At 40.6% G+C, this 20,722-nt stretch overlaps 1 protein-coding gene across 1 annotated transcript; it reads right to left on the reverse strand.

The window, feature by feature from the left end:
• Positions 1-5,249: 5,249 nt before the first annotated feature.
• rai2 (retinoic acid induced 2) lies at positions 5,250-18,900 on the reverse strand. Its single transcript, XM_014992955.2, has 2 exons — positions 17,411-18,900; positions 5,250-9,227 (listed from the first exon to the last, which is right to left on the reverse strand). The coding sequence occupies exon 2, from the start codon at positions 9,219-9,221 to the stop codon at positions 7,617-7,619; it is 1,605 nt and encodes a 534-aa protein (XP_014848441.2). The 5' UTR covers positions 9,222-9,227; positions 17,411-18,900; the 3' UTR covers positions 5,250-7,616.
• Between the last annotated feature and the right edge of the window lie 1,822 nt (positions 18,901-20,722).

Here is a 20,722-nt window from a genome sequence, read left to right on the forward strand (position 1 = left end):
TAAAACCCGAGTAAATTTATGAAACAAGAAGTCAGTTGTGTTTGTTAACAGTTTTTGTTTTAGAAAAACACAAATCTCATTTCAAAATTGCAGATATAGATGCCAATACAATATCTACATAAGGTATATAATACCTTACTAGGTATTTTATATATATATATATATATATATATATATATATATATATATATATATATATATATATATATATATATATATATATATAATCAAATTCTGACCTTTATGAATTTTAGATTTTTTCCTTTGAATTATTTTTGCTTAAACTTAGGACTAAATTATTTTTGATAAAGTTTATAAGTGTTTAAAATACTTGAATGACATATTTACATAACAAACAGAAACAATGGAAGAACAGAACAAATGTATTACTTTGTTTTCTAAATAAACAAACTGCAAGAGATTATAATTTGAGAGAAAATCTTTTACTTTAGAATTGAAAAACTACAATACAGAAATCAAATTTCAAGAGAATCTGAAACTAAAGTATCGATTTTATCATGGTAGAGTCGATGTGATACTGATATTGACTTAGTATCGATATTTAGCATCGATCCCATCCCCACTAACACAGACACAACAATGTGTTTCACGCCTATGAGAATGCAGCCTTAAATTGTTTCCAGAAAATCTTGCTCTCTCTCGCTCCACCGCAGCCCGACGCTCATCTGACGACATGTAGACGATACGTTTTCGCTTAAATGAGTCTCTTGAACTTTTGTGCTTCCTCTGACTTGATTTTCAAACACCTCACTCACCGTTTATAGCTCTCGTCTTCTTAACTCTGTCTTCGTCACTCAGCAATGACCTGCACACCGAAGAGTGTTGTTTTCAACAACTCTTACTAACGGTGTGTTCACAGAAAAAAGATCAGCGTGTGGATTCCGGTCACCTTGATTTCTCGGAGCATCTCTACCTTTTTCGTGTAGTTCAGTGTCAAACTCTTTTAAGTCACAAGCTTTGGTTTATCAATTTCAATAAGCAGAATGTTTAAAGAATGCAGATTTGAGACATTTCTAAGGGCTTCTTATGTTAAGTTTTGCTCTTTTTGTGTGAGTGTGAGTGTGAGTGTGTGTTTTTAATCAGTCATGTTTCATGTAAGCTTGTTGGTCTGCCTGAAACCTCAGTGTTTTTACTGTTGACCACAACAATCACTGTTAGCTATGTATACAGATATGTACAGTTTTATGGGTTTAACCATGAATATCAGCAACAGAATGTACATTTTGTAGAAACGTAATATTTTAAGGAAGTCATATGCATAAGATAGAAATGTGAAGCTAAAAAAAGGGGAATGGGGCGAGTATTTAACAGTGGTTTCTGGTCTTTTTTTTTTATACTTAACGCAGTGCTTTTAGTTCACTTTCTTCCAGTTCTAGATCCTGCCTTGCTTTACCTATGACATTTCTCAGGTTCATGTGGTCTTTGTTAGTAGAAACTTTTGTAGCATAATGTTTATAATACACCTATTAAAAAAAAAAGTTTTTTCTCCCGTTACCCATTCCCCCCACGTTAAAACTTGTGCCATATTATATTCAACACAGGACGGAAGTGCTGTCGATTTTCCCTCTCGCATCTTCTATAAAGTACTTGAAAAAAAATTAGATTTTGCAAAACATCACTTGTCTATTATGTCACAGTAGATAAAGGATGTGTTTACGATGTGTAATTATTTTTTTCTTTTCTATAAAGAAATTACAACCATGAAGCTACATGTGCTTTTAATAGCTACAAGGGATTGTTTAGACTAATGAGGGATATTCAGAAAGGAGAAGTCTTTGATTTACTGTGTCTCAGTGTGGATGTCTTTGATTTGGGTTTATAAATCATTCTTTTTGATGGGTGATTATGATTTTATTTTATTTTTTTAAGCAAGAATTCGACACAAGGTAAAATTTTCTTTGATCAACTTTTTGATTCCCAATTCCATCAGTCTGTAAGTGGAAGGCTCTAGTATGAGTTTGGTTAGCTATACCATAAGTAAATGGCGGCTTTGGACCAAAATGGCCGACTTCCTGTGAGGTTTGGACCATGGTTTCAAGAGACTTTTTTGTAGATCTTAAGAAATTACATATGTGTACCAAATTTCATAATCCTCAGTCAAAGCATGGCTCGGGGCTTCCCATTTTACTGCGTCTAGACGGCATTGTGTTTGACTTAGGCCATGCTCAACAAATATGTGTATAAACATCTTTTAGGTGTTTGATTAATACCCATCATGTCTGACGCTTCAAAGGTGTATCATGTTGATTAGAGGGTCAAATTAGGACCTTTCAAAGCAAAATGTTACATTTTCTGTTGTCACGAGGCTGGGCTTGGGTCAAATGTCACCATTTTACCACTGAGTTTTGTTTGGGACCAGATGAGGATCAGTCACTGCAGGTTTTGAGCCTCTGCGACTTTCTTTGTTGGAGTTGTCATAATTTTAACATTGTTTTTAACAAACAGTCAAAGTTTAAGATCTGGCCACGCCCCTTCAGCATGCACGAAACGTCAGGATTTTGATAACTTTAGATCCCCCATGCCTTATGAGCAAACCCACCAAGTTTCAACATCAAAAACTTTAAGATGAGTTTGATGAAATGGAGAGTGTAAGCGGCCAGAACGGGTTCAAAACTGCAAGTTCAATCCAAGATGGCTGATTTTTTTGTTTGTTATAGTCTATGGACGCAAGAGACATTGTGTTATCCAGATTTGATGCATTTCAGTTCATGGTCCTGTTGGAAAACTCAATTATGACAAAGTGTCAACTCAAGTTGAGGTTCATTTGAAGGATGTTTAGGAATGTTCCATCTATTATTCCAATGGCCCCACCAAACATTGGTGAGGCTGTATGTATATCTTTGAGCTCAAACTCGTGCACCAAATTCATGTATTCAGAAATCACTGAAGTGTAATTTCTAATCACTAGATCACCCAGGAAAAAAAAACTACAGTTCAAATGCTTTAAAAAAAAAAACTCAAATTAATTTGACATCTGCATTGCTGATGATGAGTCTCTGTAAACTTCTGAGTAGCGCTGTGGAAACACAAGCTTGAGAGGCGGAGACGGGCCAGAAATCTGTTTTTTACATGATAAATAGAGTAAGGAAATTCCCCATTAATCTAAGCGTGTCATCCACCATTTAGCCTAATGTAAATACTTGTACTTGCTGGGGGATCAACTCATCTGCAGCATCAGGAGAAGTACATTGATTACATTACATTCAGCCGTCTCGCATCCTGACTTCTGACTGAAGACACCGTCAATATAAACATGCGTCTAAACAGTTTGACAACAAATCAGCGGCTTTAATAGATTATTCAAATGAACTGTATTCATTTTGACACGAGGACTTTGTGAAACTCACAAACGTTTCCTGGCCGTTCTTGCAGTTTCACCAGACGGTGCTCCGTCATGGACCAGATTGTGGAGTTTGGGAATGTTGCAAGAAGTTCATTGAGGAGCATGTTTTGATTCTAAATCTCGTTCATGTCTGGGATAATGGGTTAGACAGTGTGAGACGGAGACGGCATCGGGATGCCTCGATGTTGGACTTCCTGTACAAGATGTCTTCCAAATGGAACAATCTGGAGGATTTATTGAGAAAAATGACTCTGCAGAGTTCATCTGCTGTCTATCCTTGTATTTCCTGCAGCATGTTAGTCTGGTTTTAGCAGTCGTCGCACATGTTGCCCAATGTGGATTAAAGCTCTGCACCGGTGGCAACATGCTTCTGCAGCACATTAATCAACAGAGCACAATCCTTAAAGGGGCAGTATTATGTATTTTCCAACCACATAGTATCATTTTACCGTTGGTTGTGTATATATATATATGACTTAAAATAAATTTATGCAGTTTAATGTCTTCATATTCAAATTGGGCCTCTGTCTTTTTAAAAACTCCCACTCTTTCTGAAACTCTGCCTTCAGGAAGTCATCACAACATGGCTCCACTATTAACTCTTTAGCAACGTTTCTACCAGTGTTTCTCTGAGGAGTAGCTCGTTTAATGAGCTCAGCACATGTGCAGTTTGACCAGATGTTTGCTAATTGCAGCTGGCTAGTCTGAAGGAGCTGAGGGGGAGAGTGGTTGGGAGCTCAGAAACTTGAAAATTGGAGCTCAGAGGAGGAGCTTCGTCTTTGAAGGCGGGGCTAGGTCCACCCAGGGGTTTTGAACAGCTGAGTGGTTGCCACGGGAGACTAGAGAGGCAGGATTATGTTAAATCGACTTTTTTGAGCTTTACATCATGTTACAATGTTATTCCTTCATCAACAACATACCTGGAGTGTTGCTTTGGTTCTTGTTTGAAAAATCCTTCAATCGCTCAGCTCGATGCTCTTACTAAACTGGAAATGTCTTACATCAGTTGTTATAACTATGATGACTGAGAGGCCGTTGCAGTGCAAAACAATTATAGCTACCCACTTTGCTTTGATGGAAACCGTTGCTAAGAGACGATGACCTTAAGTACATCTACCTCCTTTTCATCTCCATCGACCCACTAATTTTACTGCCAGAGAAATTTCAGCTAGTCCGACATCTTCAACTAAAACATTAATGTCCAAACCGTTTGCCAGGGATTTTTTTTTTTTTTTTTGCAACCTGCTTAACTAGAAATGTCTTAGTCATTTGCAGTTAGCTAACATCTTTCATATTAAGAATATTTTGTAGAGAACCTTCTAAAAGTGTGTTTGCATCTGCACCAACTAATGTGCTCCGAAAGCCCAAAATAAGCTGAATTTCAACGAATCGCATCTGCTCTCTGATCACTCTTGCTGTTATTTCAAGTGTTTATGTTTTCTCTGTTTTGTTTTTTTTTCTCCGTCTGGCTTGATGTTCTGTTTAGCTCTGACACATTCCTGGAGGAAGGTAACAGCTGAGATTCTTCCTCTAAACATTCTTCCTCTCCTGCTATGAACTTTTTACTTTTCATTGACATTAAAAAGTATTCCTACATCCCCTCCTGTATTTTTTTGTTCGCGCGTGTGTGTGTGTGTGTGTCTGCTACATATGACTTTCTATTTTTATATATCTTGTTTGGGTTCTTTCAAGGTTGCTATATTGTTAACCCCATCTGTCTGTTTGTCAGTGATCCATACATCTTGTTTTTTTTTGTTTGTTTTAAGTTTCCACAACTTCTTGATTCACACTTAAAATGTAACATGAATGAACTCGGGACATTTAGGCATGTCGACAGGTGAAATGAGGAGAAATCCCAAAGAAAGAATCAAGTCGACACACTGAAACGGCTTGAAAAATTTAGTTTGCTCTCATATAAAAAAAAGCTCACACACACGACACATAGCAAATAATTAAATACACATTTCCACATGTGATCCTTCACCCTTATTATTATTATTTTAAACTGCAGCCATGAGGAGAAGTAGAGAGACTGACATAAAAATGCTGTTGATAATCCCTCACTTCTGGTCTCCTGGCTTGACCATCTGGAACATCAAAAAAACAAACAAAAAACACACATTTGCATAAATAAAAAGGTGCACAAATCATAAATTAGAGGGAGATCCAGTCCATGTAAAGTGATTATTTCAAGGCCGCTCTCTTCTGGAGAGGAACGCAGGCGTCAGATATTCTCGGATTGCTGAGGAACGGAGACACAAATATAGAGAAACGGAAAAACGTGGAGCTTCAAGGTATTTTCCATCTCAGCTCATCCAGACAGTCTGCATGTGGCTGCTGTTAGTTCTTGGCCTGCTGCTCGTCCGTTTTACACAACCCCATGAACTCATCATAAATGACGAGGGTGACGTTTCGGCGGAGCGGCCGGGCGTTTTTCAACTGAAAACGATTACAAAGTGCACTCAAATCAACGACACGCTCCACATTCACAACTCGGGTCCTTACCACGGAGAGAAACAACAAAAACAAGGAAAAAAAGCAACTTTTACATGACATGTTGGGTAAAAGAAAGCAGGATGTTGTCAGATCAATACTAATAACGGACGAGTCACATACAAAACAAACACGCACAGTTTTTTTTTCTTTCTCCACTAATGTAAAGGAAATACTTTCCGTACTGTGGAGGTTAAATAAATGTTAATAAGTTAACAAACAGTAAGGTGTTACAGGCTTTTACATGTATGCCGTGAGGCATTTTATCAGCTTTGGCTACAGTATCTGCAACGTATTGAAACTCCTTGAAATGTTCCACATTTTATCAAGTTAAAACTGCAATCTTTGATTTATTTATAGTGGGGTTTTATTAGATAAACCAACACAAATAAATACAAAATTGTGAAATGAAAGGAAAATTTACATCGTGACGATCTTTTTTTTTTTTTTTACCAAATGTACTCTGTTCCAATCAATCTGAACATACATTCCCCACCATAAAACATGGTGGTGGCGGCATCATGATGTGGTGATGTGATTGGGAAGCTGGACAGAGGTTAATGGGGAAACAAATTAAGATTAAAAGAGGCAAAAACTGGGAACAAAACGGGATCAAAGACTTTTAAATAAGTTGTGACTTTAAATATCTGCATGCCACACTTTTCAGATTTCTTTTATTGTAAAATATATCACCTTCCTAAAATAATGGCCTATGTCGATTTTTTGTGTGTGTGTCAAAAGTGATGTCTTTTTTTTTACCTTTTCAAAAGAACCATTTATATTTCTTTATTTTGTTGCCAAAATCTCCTGGCAAAAAATGGCCATTATTTTAGGAATATTATTTTCCTTTCACTTTGCAGCTGAGAGCTGTTTTGTGTTGATTGATCACATAAAATCCCAATAAAACAGACTCTAGTTTGTGGTGATAAAAGGACAAAATATGGAAAAAAACAAAACAAATCAATTAAAATACGTTCGCAAGGCATCGTGACACAATAAAAGCAGCTCTTATTCCCACCCACCCCATTAGTTTTCCCTACGTTCCGATCAACTCACGGATTAAAAGTGAAAACCATTACAAAAGCCTTTGCTTTTCAGGAAAATACGAAGCCATCTTGCTTTGCGACTGTCAGATGTTGGCAAGATTTGTCCAATGAATTTACGGCTGCAGTCTTTGCTAAGTCTTCGTTAGCCTGTCGTGCTAAATCACCCCGACCAATCAGGAAGGAGCGCTTCGCTCCAGTGAGCTTCGATGTCAGTGGGAATTTCCAGTGACATGTTTGAACAGTCTTGGTCAAACCAGTATACACCTTTTTTTTTTTTTTCAGGTTTTCAGTGCACTTCCATGAAAAACGTACATGTGGAACGGAAAGCTTGGACGGAGGAATGGGAGCCGTGCCTCTTTGCCGTGCCTGAAAGGGATTGTTTGGGTTTATGTGACGTGTTACAAAATCGACGTCTCCTGTTTACTGAGACACACACAATGAGTGAGAGAAGCTGCCATACACAACACATTTCAGTATAATAACACAACGTATTCTCACACATTACTAAAGAAAAAAAACACAGCAGTTCAGAGAAATTTAATATCTCACACAGAGCTTTGCTTTCTGAGCCAAAGCTGCTCTCTGATTGGACAGATGAATGTTTGATTCTCAGTGCAGAATGCCCCTCATGTGAGTGTTATATTATACTATCAGGGGAGATGGTGGAGCCATGCAGCCATTAATCTCCCCTCTCCTCCCTCCTGGGAGCCCTCTCACTTCCTAGGCAGCAGCGCAGCAAGTCTCTGCTTCTTAATTGGGAGGAAGTGGATCTCCTGGGAGCTGACCTTCTTTAGCTTGATGGCTCTGTTTTTAGTGACCTTTTTATGGGGGTTGTTGGGATCTTGCTCCCCATGAGACGATGACGGCATGGCGTAGAGTTGCTGCAGGGAGGCCCCCTGGCTGCCATCCCGTTTGATGGAGAAGTTCTTGGTGGAGACCCCTGAAAGGCCTTTGATTTTCCCACACAGGATGGCAGGAATGGCGTCCTTCACAGAGACGATGACCTTGGCCGTCTGCGATGTGCTAACTATCTCCAGGTTCCCGGCTCCGCCGAGAGACGCCTCCTGGTTCAGAGAGCTGGATCCAGCGACGCCGGTGTCAACCAGCCACTTGTGTTGCCGGCTGAACTCCAGTGAGGTCAAGCTGCCCAGGAGTTTGGAATCTAAACCCGACGTGCATTCGACACCCAGTGACAACGCGGCATTGGTGGCGCCTTGGCCAGACTCTAAAGCTACTTTCTTCTCTGACTGGACACACTTTTTCCTGACGCTGGGCACGGACAGATCAAGCACGTTGTCCTGGTGAGGACTGGGATTTTCCTGTTTTGGTTCGATCGGACACGCCCTGACGGAAAGGTCCAGGACCTGTCCTTCCTCTAGAGGCAGTGAGGACAGGGACGCGTTCTGTGGCTGTGGTTGAGGCGTGCACTTCTTTGAAGATAAAGAGGGAGAGGTAGTATCTCTTGGTGACGTCTGAGTGCTTTTATTCACAGTGCAAACTGGTTTTGGCATGCTCCCTTTCGAGTCCTCACTTTGAGCAATGGGGATCGGGATGGGGAGAGGGACAGGCAGAGGCACTGGGAGGGGAATGATCACGGGATAGGGGACTAAGAGAGTGGCAGGGGGAACCAGAGGAGCCAATGGGGAGGTGTAGGGAGGTGTAAGGGGAGGAAGGGGGAAAAAGGCAGAGCCTGGGGACTGACAGGCAGAAGATCCTGCCTGAGGAGGAAAAAGATCCTGCAGGATGGCTGCAAATGCCGGATTTTGCAGGAGGGACAGCAGGTTGGCTTCCTGTGTCTGTCCAGCTGCCTTTGGGTCGATAGCCGGAGGCAAACTGAACGACAGCGCATTCTGACACAGGACATTGTTCTGGAGGGGCAATTGCGCACAGGTGGCGCTTTGAGGGATGATGGTCGGACTCATGTGCTGGAGGACCTGCTGGTCCAGGACCAATGGGAGTGACACCGGGCTTTGGCCTGCTATCAAAAATGGCGCCGCCCCTATTTGTCCGAGCGGAGGCGCGGCCGCTCCGGCCATCTGGAGGTGGATGGGCAGCATCAGCGGACTCTCTCCCAGACACACCGGGTGGAGGACGGTGGTGGCCACTTTCAGGGCCACTCCTCCAGGAGACTCGGCAGCGGGACCGACCACCGATGGCGATGGATCGTCTATGTGGTTAGAGAGCCCTCCTTTGGTCACGGAGTCACCGGCAAGAGGGTTTGCTCCGTCTTCCACTTTACCAAGGACTTCCCCTCTTCCCTCCTCAGCATCATTCTGCGGCTGTGCTGTGTTCAGACGCACATCATCGTTGCCTTCCATGATGGTCTAAAAAGGTGAAAAATATCATGAAGTTAGTTAGTTCTTCCTGGTAATCCAGAAACACAAAAACCTGAATGTTTGATGATCATGAGCAGAGCTTCAGAACTACTTGTGTTCGTTCAGTAGATCAATGTGGAAGCGCACTCAGTAGACAGTTTTTTGTGTATTATCTCTAATCCACACCGGAGCAAAATCATACATACATATAGACTCAAATATAAACATTTACTCTCAGTAATAATTTGGACGTCCCTTAACAAAATGCCTATCTTCCACACAGTTTTTGTAGGCAGTTTCATTGACAATGATTGGCATAATTCTGACTACATATTTGACCCCATTTCTTTTTGGAAATGCAGTTTAATTTAAATGGGCTTGTTTCCTGGCATAGACTTGGTCTAACTTTAAGCTAGCTAAGCTCAAAGTTAGCCAGCTACATCTATTCCAAAACCCAGTGGTTTGGTGTGTGTTTTGGATCAGTCGTGTTGGAACACAAGTTTGTACAGGTGTCCAACTTTCAACCACCTAGCTGTTCAGGTGAAACATGTAAAGGCCCCTCACTACCCCAGGCACTGTCTGCCAATGCACCAGGGAAACAGACAATGTTAAACTGCTTCACTGTGACCATTACACTGGTGGTTTTCATTTAATGGTAGACTCACTCCTTGGTGGTTCCTGTTGAACTTACTTTACACTTTTGTGTTCCAAGGAGAGAACGATACCAAAACACAACTTAAAACTGGTTTTAGAACAGATAATGCAAACTATACTGTAATGGCCCCTATTGTGCATTGTGCTGAGTCTGTGGCAGGAAATCACCCAATTCACATGAACTTGACCAAGATCCCGAGAAAGAGTGGTCAGATAAAGTGGCCCAGATTCAACATTTATCCAAACATTAGTAGGGATAAGAGCTCCACAACTGAATCAGAATCCCGACAAATCAAACGTTTTAATGAAATTGAAAGTGGGCGTGGCCAAACTGCTCTACAGCCCCCCCTAAACTAAGATAGGCTGAACAGTACTTTGTAGAGATCTGTAATTTGGTATATAGGTAGATCCGCACCCTGCTCAAATCAAGAAAAAAAGTCTCTTTATAGAATGTCCTAAAATATACAGAGAGGCAGCCATTTTGAGTCAAAGGGCAATTTTTGGCCATTTTTCACTTTTATTCCCCTCAAACAGTAACAAACTCCTCCAAGGGATTTTTACCTACAGTTTTCACCTTCAGCCAGTAAGGAGTGATGGGAGTTTAAAAGTTATCAAAATGTTGAGTTTTTCATTAAAGGGATTTTAAAAATCACTTTATTGTGATAAAAACACACTTGCTCTTATAGATTGTCCTATTTTTTTTACATAATTTGATTGCATTTTTTTTTACAGTATTCAAATGTTGTCTAAAATAAGCGGTTAAGTAAAAAATCTGCAAAATGTGCCAACATTTTTTTTACCTGATTAATAGATTAATTTCCAGAATAATCTATTACTAAAATAATCTTTAGCTGCAAATCTACTGCAGCTACATGTTCGAGGGTGTGAAAACTTTCAAAAGGCTTTTACTGGGTTGTGTTAAAGCATGCTCAGGGATGTTTTCATGCATGAATGCAGGACAAGATGACCGAGCCACCATCTGCTTCCAGAGTAATCCATCAGAGCCTTATTACAATGTCTCATCTATGCTACAGAACAATATAAAACCAGCCTAAGGGAAACATGCCTACTCCTCTCTGCTCACTGAGGCAACACGACACTACATGAAAGCTGCATGGAGGAAGAGAAGGGTCACGGTTTTATTAGAAAATTGAAACTGCGTGGGCGTATTTAGCGGAGTTATGCACCATAAAGGTACTGCCTATGTTGGTATGTGTCACAAACATCAAACTTTTCCCATCCTCTTTTTCTTTTGCCCAGAGCTGAACATTATCCTGCTTGCACCCATCTGCATGAATAATTGACTCTACTGATATTGGAGTGATCATCTCTCCAAGCACCCAAGGGACGTTTTATTATCACAGGGGGGACGGACGGGGGATGAGCGTCGGCGCAGGCAGGACATGTGTTGTACAGCGGTGTCTTGTAGTGAGACAAAGCACACACTAGGATAAGAGTGTTAAAACGCAGCAGCAACTGAGATATCGGCTCGGACTGATGGATAAAAGTATTGATCGGAACTGGGTCAGGTTTTCCTTTGTGACCTTTTCTAGGTAAATGTTTTAACTCTGGTGGACAGGTATCTAGCTTATGTGAAAGTACTGTATGTGCTGGTAGAACTACAATAGTTTCCTCTTTTTATCTTTTTTTTGTCTGCTTTCTTGATCATTTATTTAAATGATGATCTGGTCTAAGATATACAGTAAAATAGAGCAAAATGTGCAAGGAATTTATTTTATTTTTTTATTTATCATAAGCACAGAGCCCCCTGATGTCTGCCGTTGGATGATACCAATGAATCGTCTGAGTTACATTAACCAAAGAAGATGAAGATAAACAAGTTTCAAAAGCAGGTGATAAAGAAAAATAAAAAGCTTTACACAACCATCATCTATAAATCTAAAACGTCATGGCGTATGAGTATTTTATTTTTATTACAATGTCCTGCATGTTCAAAGCTCTTTTTCAAAACACTGTCAAGACAAAACTTATACTTGAGGTTTAAAAAAAATGTATGAACGATGAGCCAGCTTGTCATGGCAGCACACATGCAACTAACAGACAAATGTGCCACACTCTCTGCTTTGTCCTCATAATGTCCTCACTCATTGTGCAAGTCATGGGATCTCAGCCAGGGCCAAAAGGACAGACTGTTGACTCAAGGAACCACACATTTGCTGAATAAAATCCATGGGCAAGACCCTTTTATCGTTCATTCATCACTTTCATTTTACGATCCCTTTTCATCAAAGGCACAAAACGGACACACACACACAAACACACACACACACAGAGAAAAAAACTGGATCTAATTTAGGAATATGAATCGGAAACGCTTCCCCCCCTCCATTATTTCAGATGCCCTGGCCTCGCATGCATTCCAGGAAATTTCAGGCAACATATTTCCTGCTTGATAAGACGGTCATGAGGACTTTGACACGATAATGCCCGAGAAAGAAGCCTTTTGCAGTCGGGACTTTAACACTGTCCTAAACTCCAGAGTGAAGACAGAGAGGAAATAAACATAACCCTCTTTTAAAAAAAGTTTTCAGGCTCAGATAAGTCAGATATGGGAGAAAATTTAAAAGCTGTGTTAGCATTAGTCCAGATCACATGACCTGATGCTGAAAAGTAATCACCATTCGAGTGACACGTTATCAGCCGCCTGCTCTCCCCTCCTTGGGTCTGTTCACAGGTCACTGCTTTGCCTCCAGTTCACTTGAATCATGTGAGAACAATGTCAAACTCAAAGTAGGAAGTCTAACCAGCTTGCTCAAGCGATCCAAAGTACACAGAGAGGCTGTGCTCATCGCTTCCCCCCACCCTATCACTTTATCCACCTCGCTGCCTTCTCTTTGTGTCAATGTTGTCTCAGATAGGGAAGATCAAAGATGTGACATGAGCACTATTTACAGCGCCTTGCAAAGTATTAATATACCCCTATAAACCTTTCACATTTTGTCATGTTTCAACCACGAACTTTATTTGTAAGAATTAATCAAAATAATCGTAAACTCATTTAGCAATTAATTAATGGTTAACTAGACTGCACATCCCGAAAGAACACCATCAGAACAGTAATTAAGCAAAAACTGTACAAAAACATTTTCCATTTCAGGTAAGAAAACAACAACAAAAAAACAACTTCTTTGTCTGTAAATATGTTTCACCCAGAACTCCTCGACTGACATAATTTTAGCTTCACTTGGTTCAAATTCTTTAAAAGAAATTTCTATTAATAATCTTTTGCTGTCCAATTATTAATTGGTTAATCAAAAAACAACAATAATAAGCAACAGACCAGTCCTACACTGTACTGATGCTAAGTCAAGCAGAAAGGACTGAGATGGTCACGTGTTGCTGTGACAACATGTGACATCTACAAATAAAAAGATGCGTTTTCTTTTTATTTGTAGATGCATTATTTGCTACAAATGATCAGATTCACCAAAGGAATGCTATGCTATTGCATTTTAGGTAATAAAATGTGTATGTCCTTATTTAAAATTAATTGAATAATTTATTTATTTACATTTCTATGTATTTTTAATATTGTGCAAAATAGGCTCAAGTGAAAAAAAGTCCACAGAATGTGCCGATTTCTTTTTTTATTATCCGATTATCCAAAACCTATTATTAGAAACCTAATACAGGGCAAAAGTTAAGCTCGCTGCTGCTGCTAACATGTTCATGGTGGGGAGGGAGTGTGTAACTTTACACCTGACCTGTGCAGTTTGTTTCCTAGCCTATCCTACTTGTTCAAACAATCTTTTACCAAACCTCTGAGATCTTCACACACACACACGCATATATATATATATATATATATATATATATATATATATATATATATATATATATATATATATATATATATATATATATATATATATATATATATATATATATGCGTGCGTGTGTGTATGTGTGTTTATAATATTTATGATTTTTCTTGGACTATACAGTTGGATGTATCACGTAAAATCCCAATGAAATAGACTCAAGTTTGTGCTTGTAATAAGCAAATAATCGCATGATAAAATGAGCTCGACAATTCCCATTATGATGATGAATATTGTTTGAAAAACAATGCAGTTTACAGATTCCTCATAATCCATTTTATTTATGGTTTCTGTTGTGTGTGGTTTTAATTTCCCTTTTAATTATTGTTTGTGATTGTTTCATCTACTTATTTTGGGTATTTAGAATGTGTTCAGTGCAGAGTGCTCTGATCAAAATTGGTCTTTGAGAGGGCAAACTTGCATTATTATGCTAATATGAATACTTGAAAATGTTCTCAAAAGAACAATATTATCGTTTATTGCGATAATTTCTGGAACAATTTATCATCCAGTACAATTTGTCACTGTGACAGGCCTGTGCAAGGCTTCGTTTTACATGTTGTCTCCTAGTGATATGAGACAAGTTAGCTAAATGACTTGTGTTATTCTTTCCTGTCCTGCTTGTCAGAGCAAACATGCATGTCCTTGTTGTCGCTAAGAAAAGAACAACCTGGCCCCATGTGCGCCTTCTCCGAGCTCAACCTAACTTTATTTCCCTGAAAAGCTCCAAGTCAAGTTCCTAATCTTCCCTAAATCCGATGTGCTGTTGGAACAAGTCTTCCCCCCGTTGCCACACGATAGCAGGGTTTGCAGGTCGGGCTGCTTGAAACAGTCCGAGCGTGATGCGGCTTCAATTAAAAACGTGAGCTAACGGCGCAAGCACGCAACGCCAGGCGAACCTGGAGTCAAAAACGTTTGAGCGATTGCAGAGTGTTCCTTCAGCGCGGAGTAAATCAGCGGCACATTTTGTTCGTAAACCTCACACGTCATCTGCAGGCGGTCTGTGTTCCTATGCCAGAGGCAGCTAAATGAGTAAATAGGCCAGAAGAGACCAAACAGAGAGCCAAATGAGACCCCTCCCATGTCCCCTTTACTGTAATCATTTCCACATTTTCTCTCTTTTTTTTCTTTTTTCTTTTCCCTGTCTCCTCGCCTCATTGATGAAATGTACGCCATTGGCAAGTCAAGAGCAGGAAGAAAACAACAACCCGGCCTCCCCCTCTCCCACTAATTTCAGCTTCGGCTGCATTAGGCTAACGCTGCAGTCTGAGAGCTTTGCAGATGCCGCTTCTTCTCTGACAGACCTCTCTCTGGCTTTGTGCTTGAGTTGAGCCAGAGGAAACAAAAGCAGCGGAGATGGCCGGAGGACGGCAGACGATCTAAAGGTCACCTCCATCAACGCCCCCCTCCGCTCCACTAGCCAATTATCCCTCATTAGAGAGACACGCAGACTCCCATCTCCTTTCACATCAGCCCAGATTATGTTTTATTCATTTCTTCCCCGGTCGATCCGCTAAATGCCACGGTGACTTCAGTTTTATGATAATCACTTAACACCTCTATTTAAAACAACTGAAATAGCCATCATTGCGATCGGTGTAAGTGCCCGTCAGTCAAGCCTGCGACTCTGCACACATTTTCTTTTTTTTCCCTTTTTTTTAAAAGGATAAATAATACTTCATCCCTTCAGGAAGTTGTGATCAAAATTCTTAATTCAGGAATAATTTGCACATTTTGCACGGTCTTCCAATTTTGGCCATGTTTCCGCAAATTTGACCAATCACCTTGACGTTTTCGGTATTTCCGTATTTTCTGACCAATCGCTGCAACGCGGCAAAATTCTGACCAATCAACTCAGCCTCCCTTCTAATTTAACTTCCTGTTCTGCTATGTATCTTGACCTGCAAGATGAAACGGTAACATTTGCCTTTATTGTTTTTTTTAGGAAAAACATTTTTGAAATGTTTGTATGATTTTTTTTCTATAGCCTACTGTATATACAGTTTGTGTTAACTTGATTGACCATTATAGAATTCTTCTTTTGCATTTTTACAATTAATCAGATTATGATTTTATTTGTATTAAGGGTGCTAGTTCAAGACAGTACCTGAAAATGTTGTTTGCACTTTAAATATTAAATATGTTATGTCTTTTTTTGGAAGGGTAACGTGCAGTAATTCAAATTTGTTTTGTTAGACAATGTTATGCGCTAAAATAAAGTTTAAGAAAATTGCAACTTTGACCACAACTTTCTGAAAAAGTCGCCGCAAAACCAGTAATTTTAGGCCACAACAATCACGAAAAAACATCATAAGCGAACTATACTATATTGGAGACTGTTTTTTCTACCATCTCAACCAGAAGCCGGTTTAAGATTGCTTACGATATGTCACATTCGAGTCACAACTTTTGAACTTTTTTCAAAAACTTTAACACGCAATTGCAAAGGGAGAAGATATATGATTTTTAAGTTATTTTTACAGTTAAGTATAAGTGTGGAGCGCATTTTTCTCTTTGTAGAACCAGCTTTTGCTGTAATTACAGCTGTTAGTCTTTAAGGATGTGTCTCTAATAGCTTTGGGTAGACTGGTCCATTCTAGCACACATAAATATGCTTTAATCTAAACCATGCCTTTGTATCTCTCACTGTAGGCTTTAGGCCATTGCCCTGCTGGAAGGTGAACCAAACAGGTTTTCTTTAACATTTAGCTTCATCTTACTCTCTCCCAAGGTTTCCCACATCATGACACTGCCACCACTATGCTGTAAGGTCAGATGTCTGGAGTGCAAGTATGGGGAATCTAGCTCCAGTCCATATCTTTATACTCTTTCCATTCCTGGTATCAATGTAAATGGGACAGAACTCGATTAACTTCACAGTTATGCACTACTTTAGTTGGTTGGGTCGCATAAAATTACACTAAAACATACTGAAATTAGTGGCTGTGTCGTGACAAAGTCAACAAAGAAGGTGCCTGGATGTGCTGTTTTCTTTCCAGCCGTGTGACTGTAATTTGTCAGAACACAAACACAGCAAACCCCAAGGCTGGCTGTTGCGACAGACCCCGACTGTGTCACTGTCGGGTTCATCCGAAGAGATTTCCTCTCCCTCTGAGTGGCAAAAGCTCCAATTTCCCCCAGGGAGACACAGACAACCCTGAGCCCGGTCTCTGGTGCGTCTGCACCCGGACCCTGGTGCATCTGAACCCGGTCCCTGGTGCGTCTGGTCCGTAAGCCGACGGCATGTCGTGAAAAGCAGGGCAGACGGAGCGCCGTGTCTGCGCACATCTCCGCACGTCGCTTTGAGGCTCCCCTGATTTTAAGCGTTTTATCAAAGACAAGGATGTCTCCGTCCTGAATAATAATAACCGCGTTATTGAGCGAAACCCCCTCTTCTCTCCCTCTCAGCCGTCAAACACTGTACGCCTTATTTCCCCGCACAAGCTAGCTGTCCGCCCCGTCTGAAATAACAAAATGAACGGAGCCGTGTTAGCGCTTAAAAACTAAAGAATACAGCATTAGCTTGGTGACTATTGTTCAGTAAAAAATACTAATGTCAGTTCATATTACAGCCTGCCAGAGACATCAAACCAGAAAAGCCATAGCTCACCCCGTTTCATCTTATCCCCCCTCGTCCCTCTAATGTCATTCTGCCTTCATATGACAGTTTTGCTCCAAACACCAGCGGTAACTCACCCGCTAAACAGAGGTGTACATTAGTGCCTTTCGCCTCGGACCGCTTCTCTCCAATTAACAAAGAAATTAGAGCCGTAATACTCCAAAAATAAATAGATATCGTCGCTATTTATCTCTTCATTGCGGCTCCGTCGTAGCGATTCCAGACTGAAGCTGCGCACGCAGCATCGTCAGCGGCTCCCCATCCCCTCCTCCTCCGCTCTGTCCTCCACAAAGAAGAGGAGAATAATGAAGGAAGGGCCTAAAGGACACGAGGACAGCGACAACCAATAAAAAAATAATTGCACAATTCTGTAACTCTTTGCTAACTTCAATATTTTTGTTGCTCTCCTTTCAAGCAAACTTTTCCTCCAGGCGTTTCCTCCCCCCCTATATGGTGTTAATTTCAACACTTGTGCATTTTTCATTTAAGTGGACAGTAAATATACCTTTAGCCTTTAAAACATAAGTAACTAACAAAATATGGGCCTCATTACCTTCTACAATTAAACTGGGGGTTTCAACAGAAAACATTTCCTACAACAAAAAAAAAAAAAAAACTAAACTAAAAGCAAAAACTATTTTAACAAAAACAAACTAACAAAAAAAAAACAGTCGCCAGTAAACTCACTGAAAAATCTGTCAGTAGAACTAAAGTACACAAATACAAGACTCCTATGCTTGAGCAGTTTATTTTTACTGAAAAAAAATCTGACTTTAATCTCAGAATTAAATTTTTTAAGATTAATTATTTCCAGTTTGTCAGAATTCTGACATTTTTTGAAAAATGTCAAAATTCTAGCTGATTCTGTAATTTCTGTTTCTTTTCTTCACTGTCAAAACATTCACTTACATCAAACTTGCAATGAGAGACATCAGTATTGGGTGTTTCATGAGTTGGGTGGCAGCCGTGAGTATACCATGATAATCTGTTAAATAACTGTTGTTTCCTTTGTAAGCTATTGCTAGGCACCATCCCATAGAAATAGGTTTGGAGTTTGACAACATTTATTTTACCAGCTGACTTGGTACAAATATGGTCTACTTTGCCAGTCACCAACTTTCAGTATATTCAGCACTTTACCTATAAGGGTTGTCACCCTTGGGGTCTCAATAATGTAAACTTGAATAGTTCTGGACTATCATGAGGAAACCAAACATAAAACCTGGTCATTGGCAAACCATATAAACTGATCTCCACCTACAGTGTGACCACATACCCAGTACCCTGCTTCTGTCAACAGTGCTGACCAGTCCAGGTCCATGAGACTCCTGAAGGTGTTCTGTGAAGGGACGGTTCTATAGACGGTATCTGTTTGTCAACAACATCCAATGATGGTTGATCTGAAATATTCGGAAACTGGAGGCCAAGACAACACCTTTATCTTGTTGTTGCACTTCTATTGAATCTTCTTTACTTTGTGGAAGGACGCATTATCCAACTGAAAGAGACCACAGCCATTGAGACGTACCGCTTTCACTTTGACTGGTCTACGCCATACAGACAACACCCTGAGAGACACTATGCATTCTGGGACTTTCTATCAGGAAGTGGAAGTTCATAAGAAAATCTACAGCTGCTGTAGCTCATCTGTCGGTTGGACCAGCCTTCACTCCCCGTTTACCTCAATGGCTAATCCTCAGCTGCCCAGGGCTCTGTTACCGGTTCACCACTTCTTCTTTTTGAGATCTTGACCACTGCAGACCAGGAACACAACAGACAAGCTGCAGTTTTGGAGATGCACTGACCTAGTCATTCATAGCATTTTCACTCTGGCCCCTTTCCTACCTACTTCCCCATTTTTTGTTGCGTTTTAACACATCAGCTTAGAGGAAACAAATGCTCCCTTGCTACCACATCCCACCCAATAAAGTAATAATCATTTTATTCTCTTGACTGGTCATAATACCTGATTGGTGCGTGATAGTTCATTTTCTACTTCATAATTTTCAGAGGTTAATAACCGTGTATTCCCAATAATAAGCATCAAGAGGTGCCGCACATATTTTGTTGTCATCAGGACATGACAACAAAATATGTGTGGCAGTCTGTGTTGTGACTCAGCTTTATATATAAACCCACTGTGTACTAATGAAAACAAGCTGCAGGGAAAACCATGCCGGATCAGTTAGAGACATTTGAAGCGTATTAAGCTAACAGCATGTTTGCTCGAAGTGCAGAAAGGCCTCAGCTTAGTTGTGACGCCTTCATTTCTCTGCGCTCCATGTTGGTCTGACGGGCCGATGACAGCGGCGGGGCTGATGACATCGGCGGAGGAGAATGGAGTTTGGCAGCTGATGATGTGAGTCTGTTGGTGAACGGCCCGAGTGAGCAAGATCCCCTGGGTTTCCATATCGGTTCCAGCCAGCCTCAGGCCCTGCCTCGGGGGCCCCGGGGCCTCTCATTGTTCTGCAGGGATGCTGTTTAATACACTATAATGAGCCGCGCGGTATACCCGGGTGGCACGACAGTGACTTTGGTGTGGCTACGTCTGCAGTGTGCTTTCCCCCCAGTCGCTTTATGGAGTCAGCATCGCTCAGTTGAAGACACACGTCTCAGGTATGCGCTGAATGTGTTGTTCACATTCTTTTCTGCTTTAAGGTTTTCTTTAACCAAAAGCGGGGGTGGGGGAGATGCTTCAGACCAAATGAATGTTATCATCAGGCAAGGAAGATTTGATTAAACACACACACAATTTATTTCATTTATTGAGGAGAGAACGGTATCCAAAATAATCTGGCCCAATGAGCAAAAGTCATTACTCCTCAAACCTAAAAAGTGACCGTGCCGCACTTGGCAACTGCAGCTATCATCAATCGTTTTCCAATTACTGGAAATGATTCTTTTACGTGCCTAACTTTCGCCGAGCCTAAATGAATTGTTTCAGGTCACACAAGATCACCTCAAGAAGATTTAAATTTGGACTAGATCAGTCCAAAGCTGCAATTTTGTCCTTTTTTTTTAGTTACTTAAGGTTGAACTTTGTGGATCTTCCAACTGCATATCACAAGTGCGCCTGAACTTAAGTTCACATACTGAACATCACTGGTCATTCTCGCACTTTTGCCCAGTTTTTTTATTATTATTATTTTAGAATTACAAACGGGCTGCACAGTGGCGCAGTTGGTAGAGCTGTCGCCTTGCAGCAAGAAGGTTCTGGGTTCGATTCCCGGCCCCGGTCTTTCTGCATGGAGTTTGCATGTTCTCCCTGTGCATGCGTGGGTTTTCTCCGGGTTCTCTGGTTTCCTCCCACAGTCCAAAAACATGACTGTCAGGTTAATTGGCCTTTCCAAATTGCCCCTAGGTGTGAGTGTGTGTGTGCATGGTTGTTT

Source organism: Poecilia mexicana, unplaced genomic scaffold (assembly GCF_051168715.1).
Source record: "Poecilia mexicana isolate PSO_F unplaced genomic scaffold, ASM5116871v1 scaffold_4, whole genome shotgun sequence".
NCBI lineage: Eukaryota > Metazoa > Chordata > Actinopteri > Cyprinodontiformes > Poeciliidae > Poecilia > Poecilia mexicana.

What these genes read in the sequence shown, in the direction of transcription:
- rai2 (XM_014992955.2), bottom strand. Translation starts at nt 9,221, where the DNA reads ATGGAAGGCAACGATGATGTGCGTCTGAACACAGCACAGCCGCAGAAT.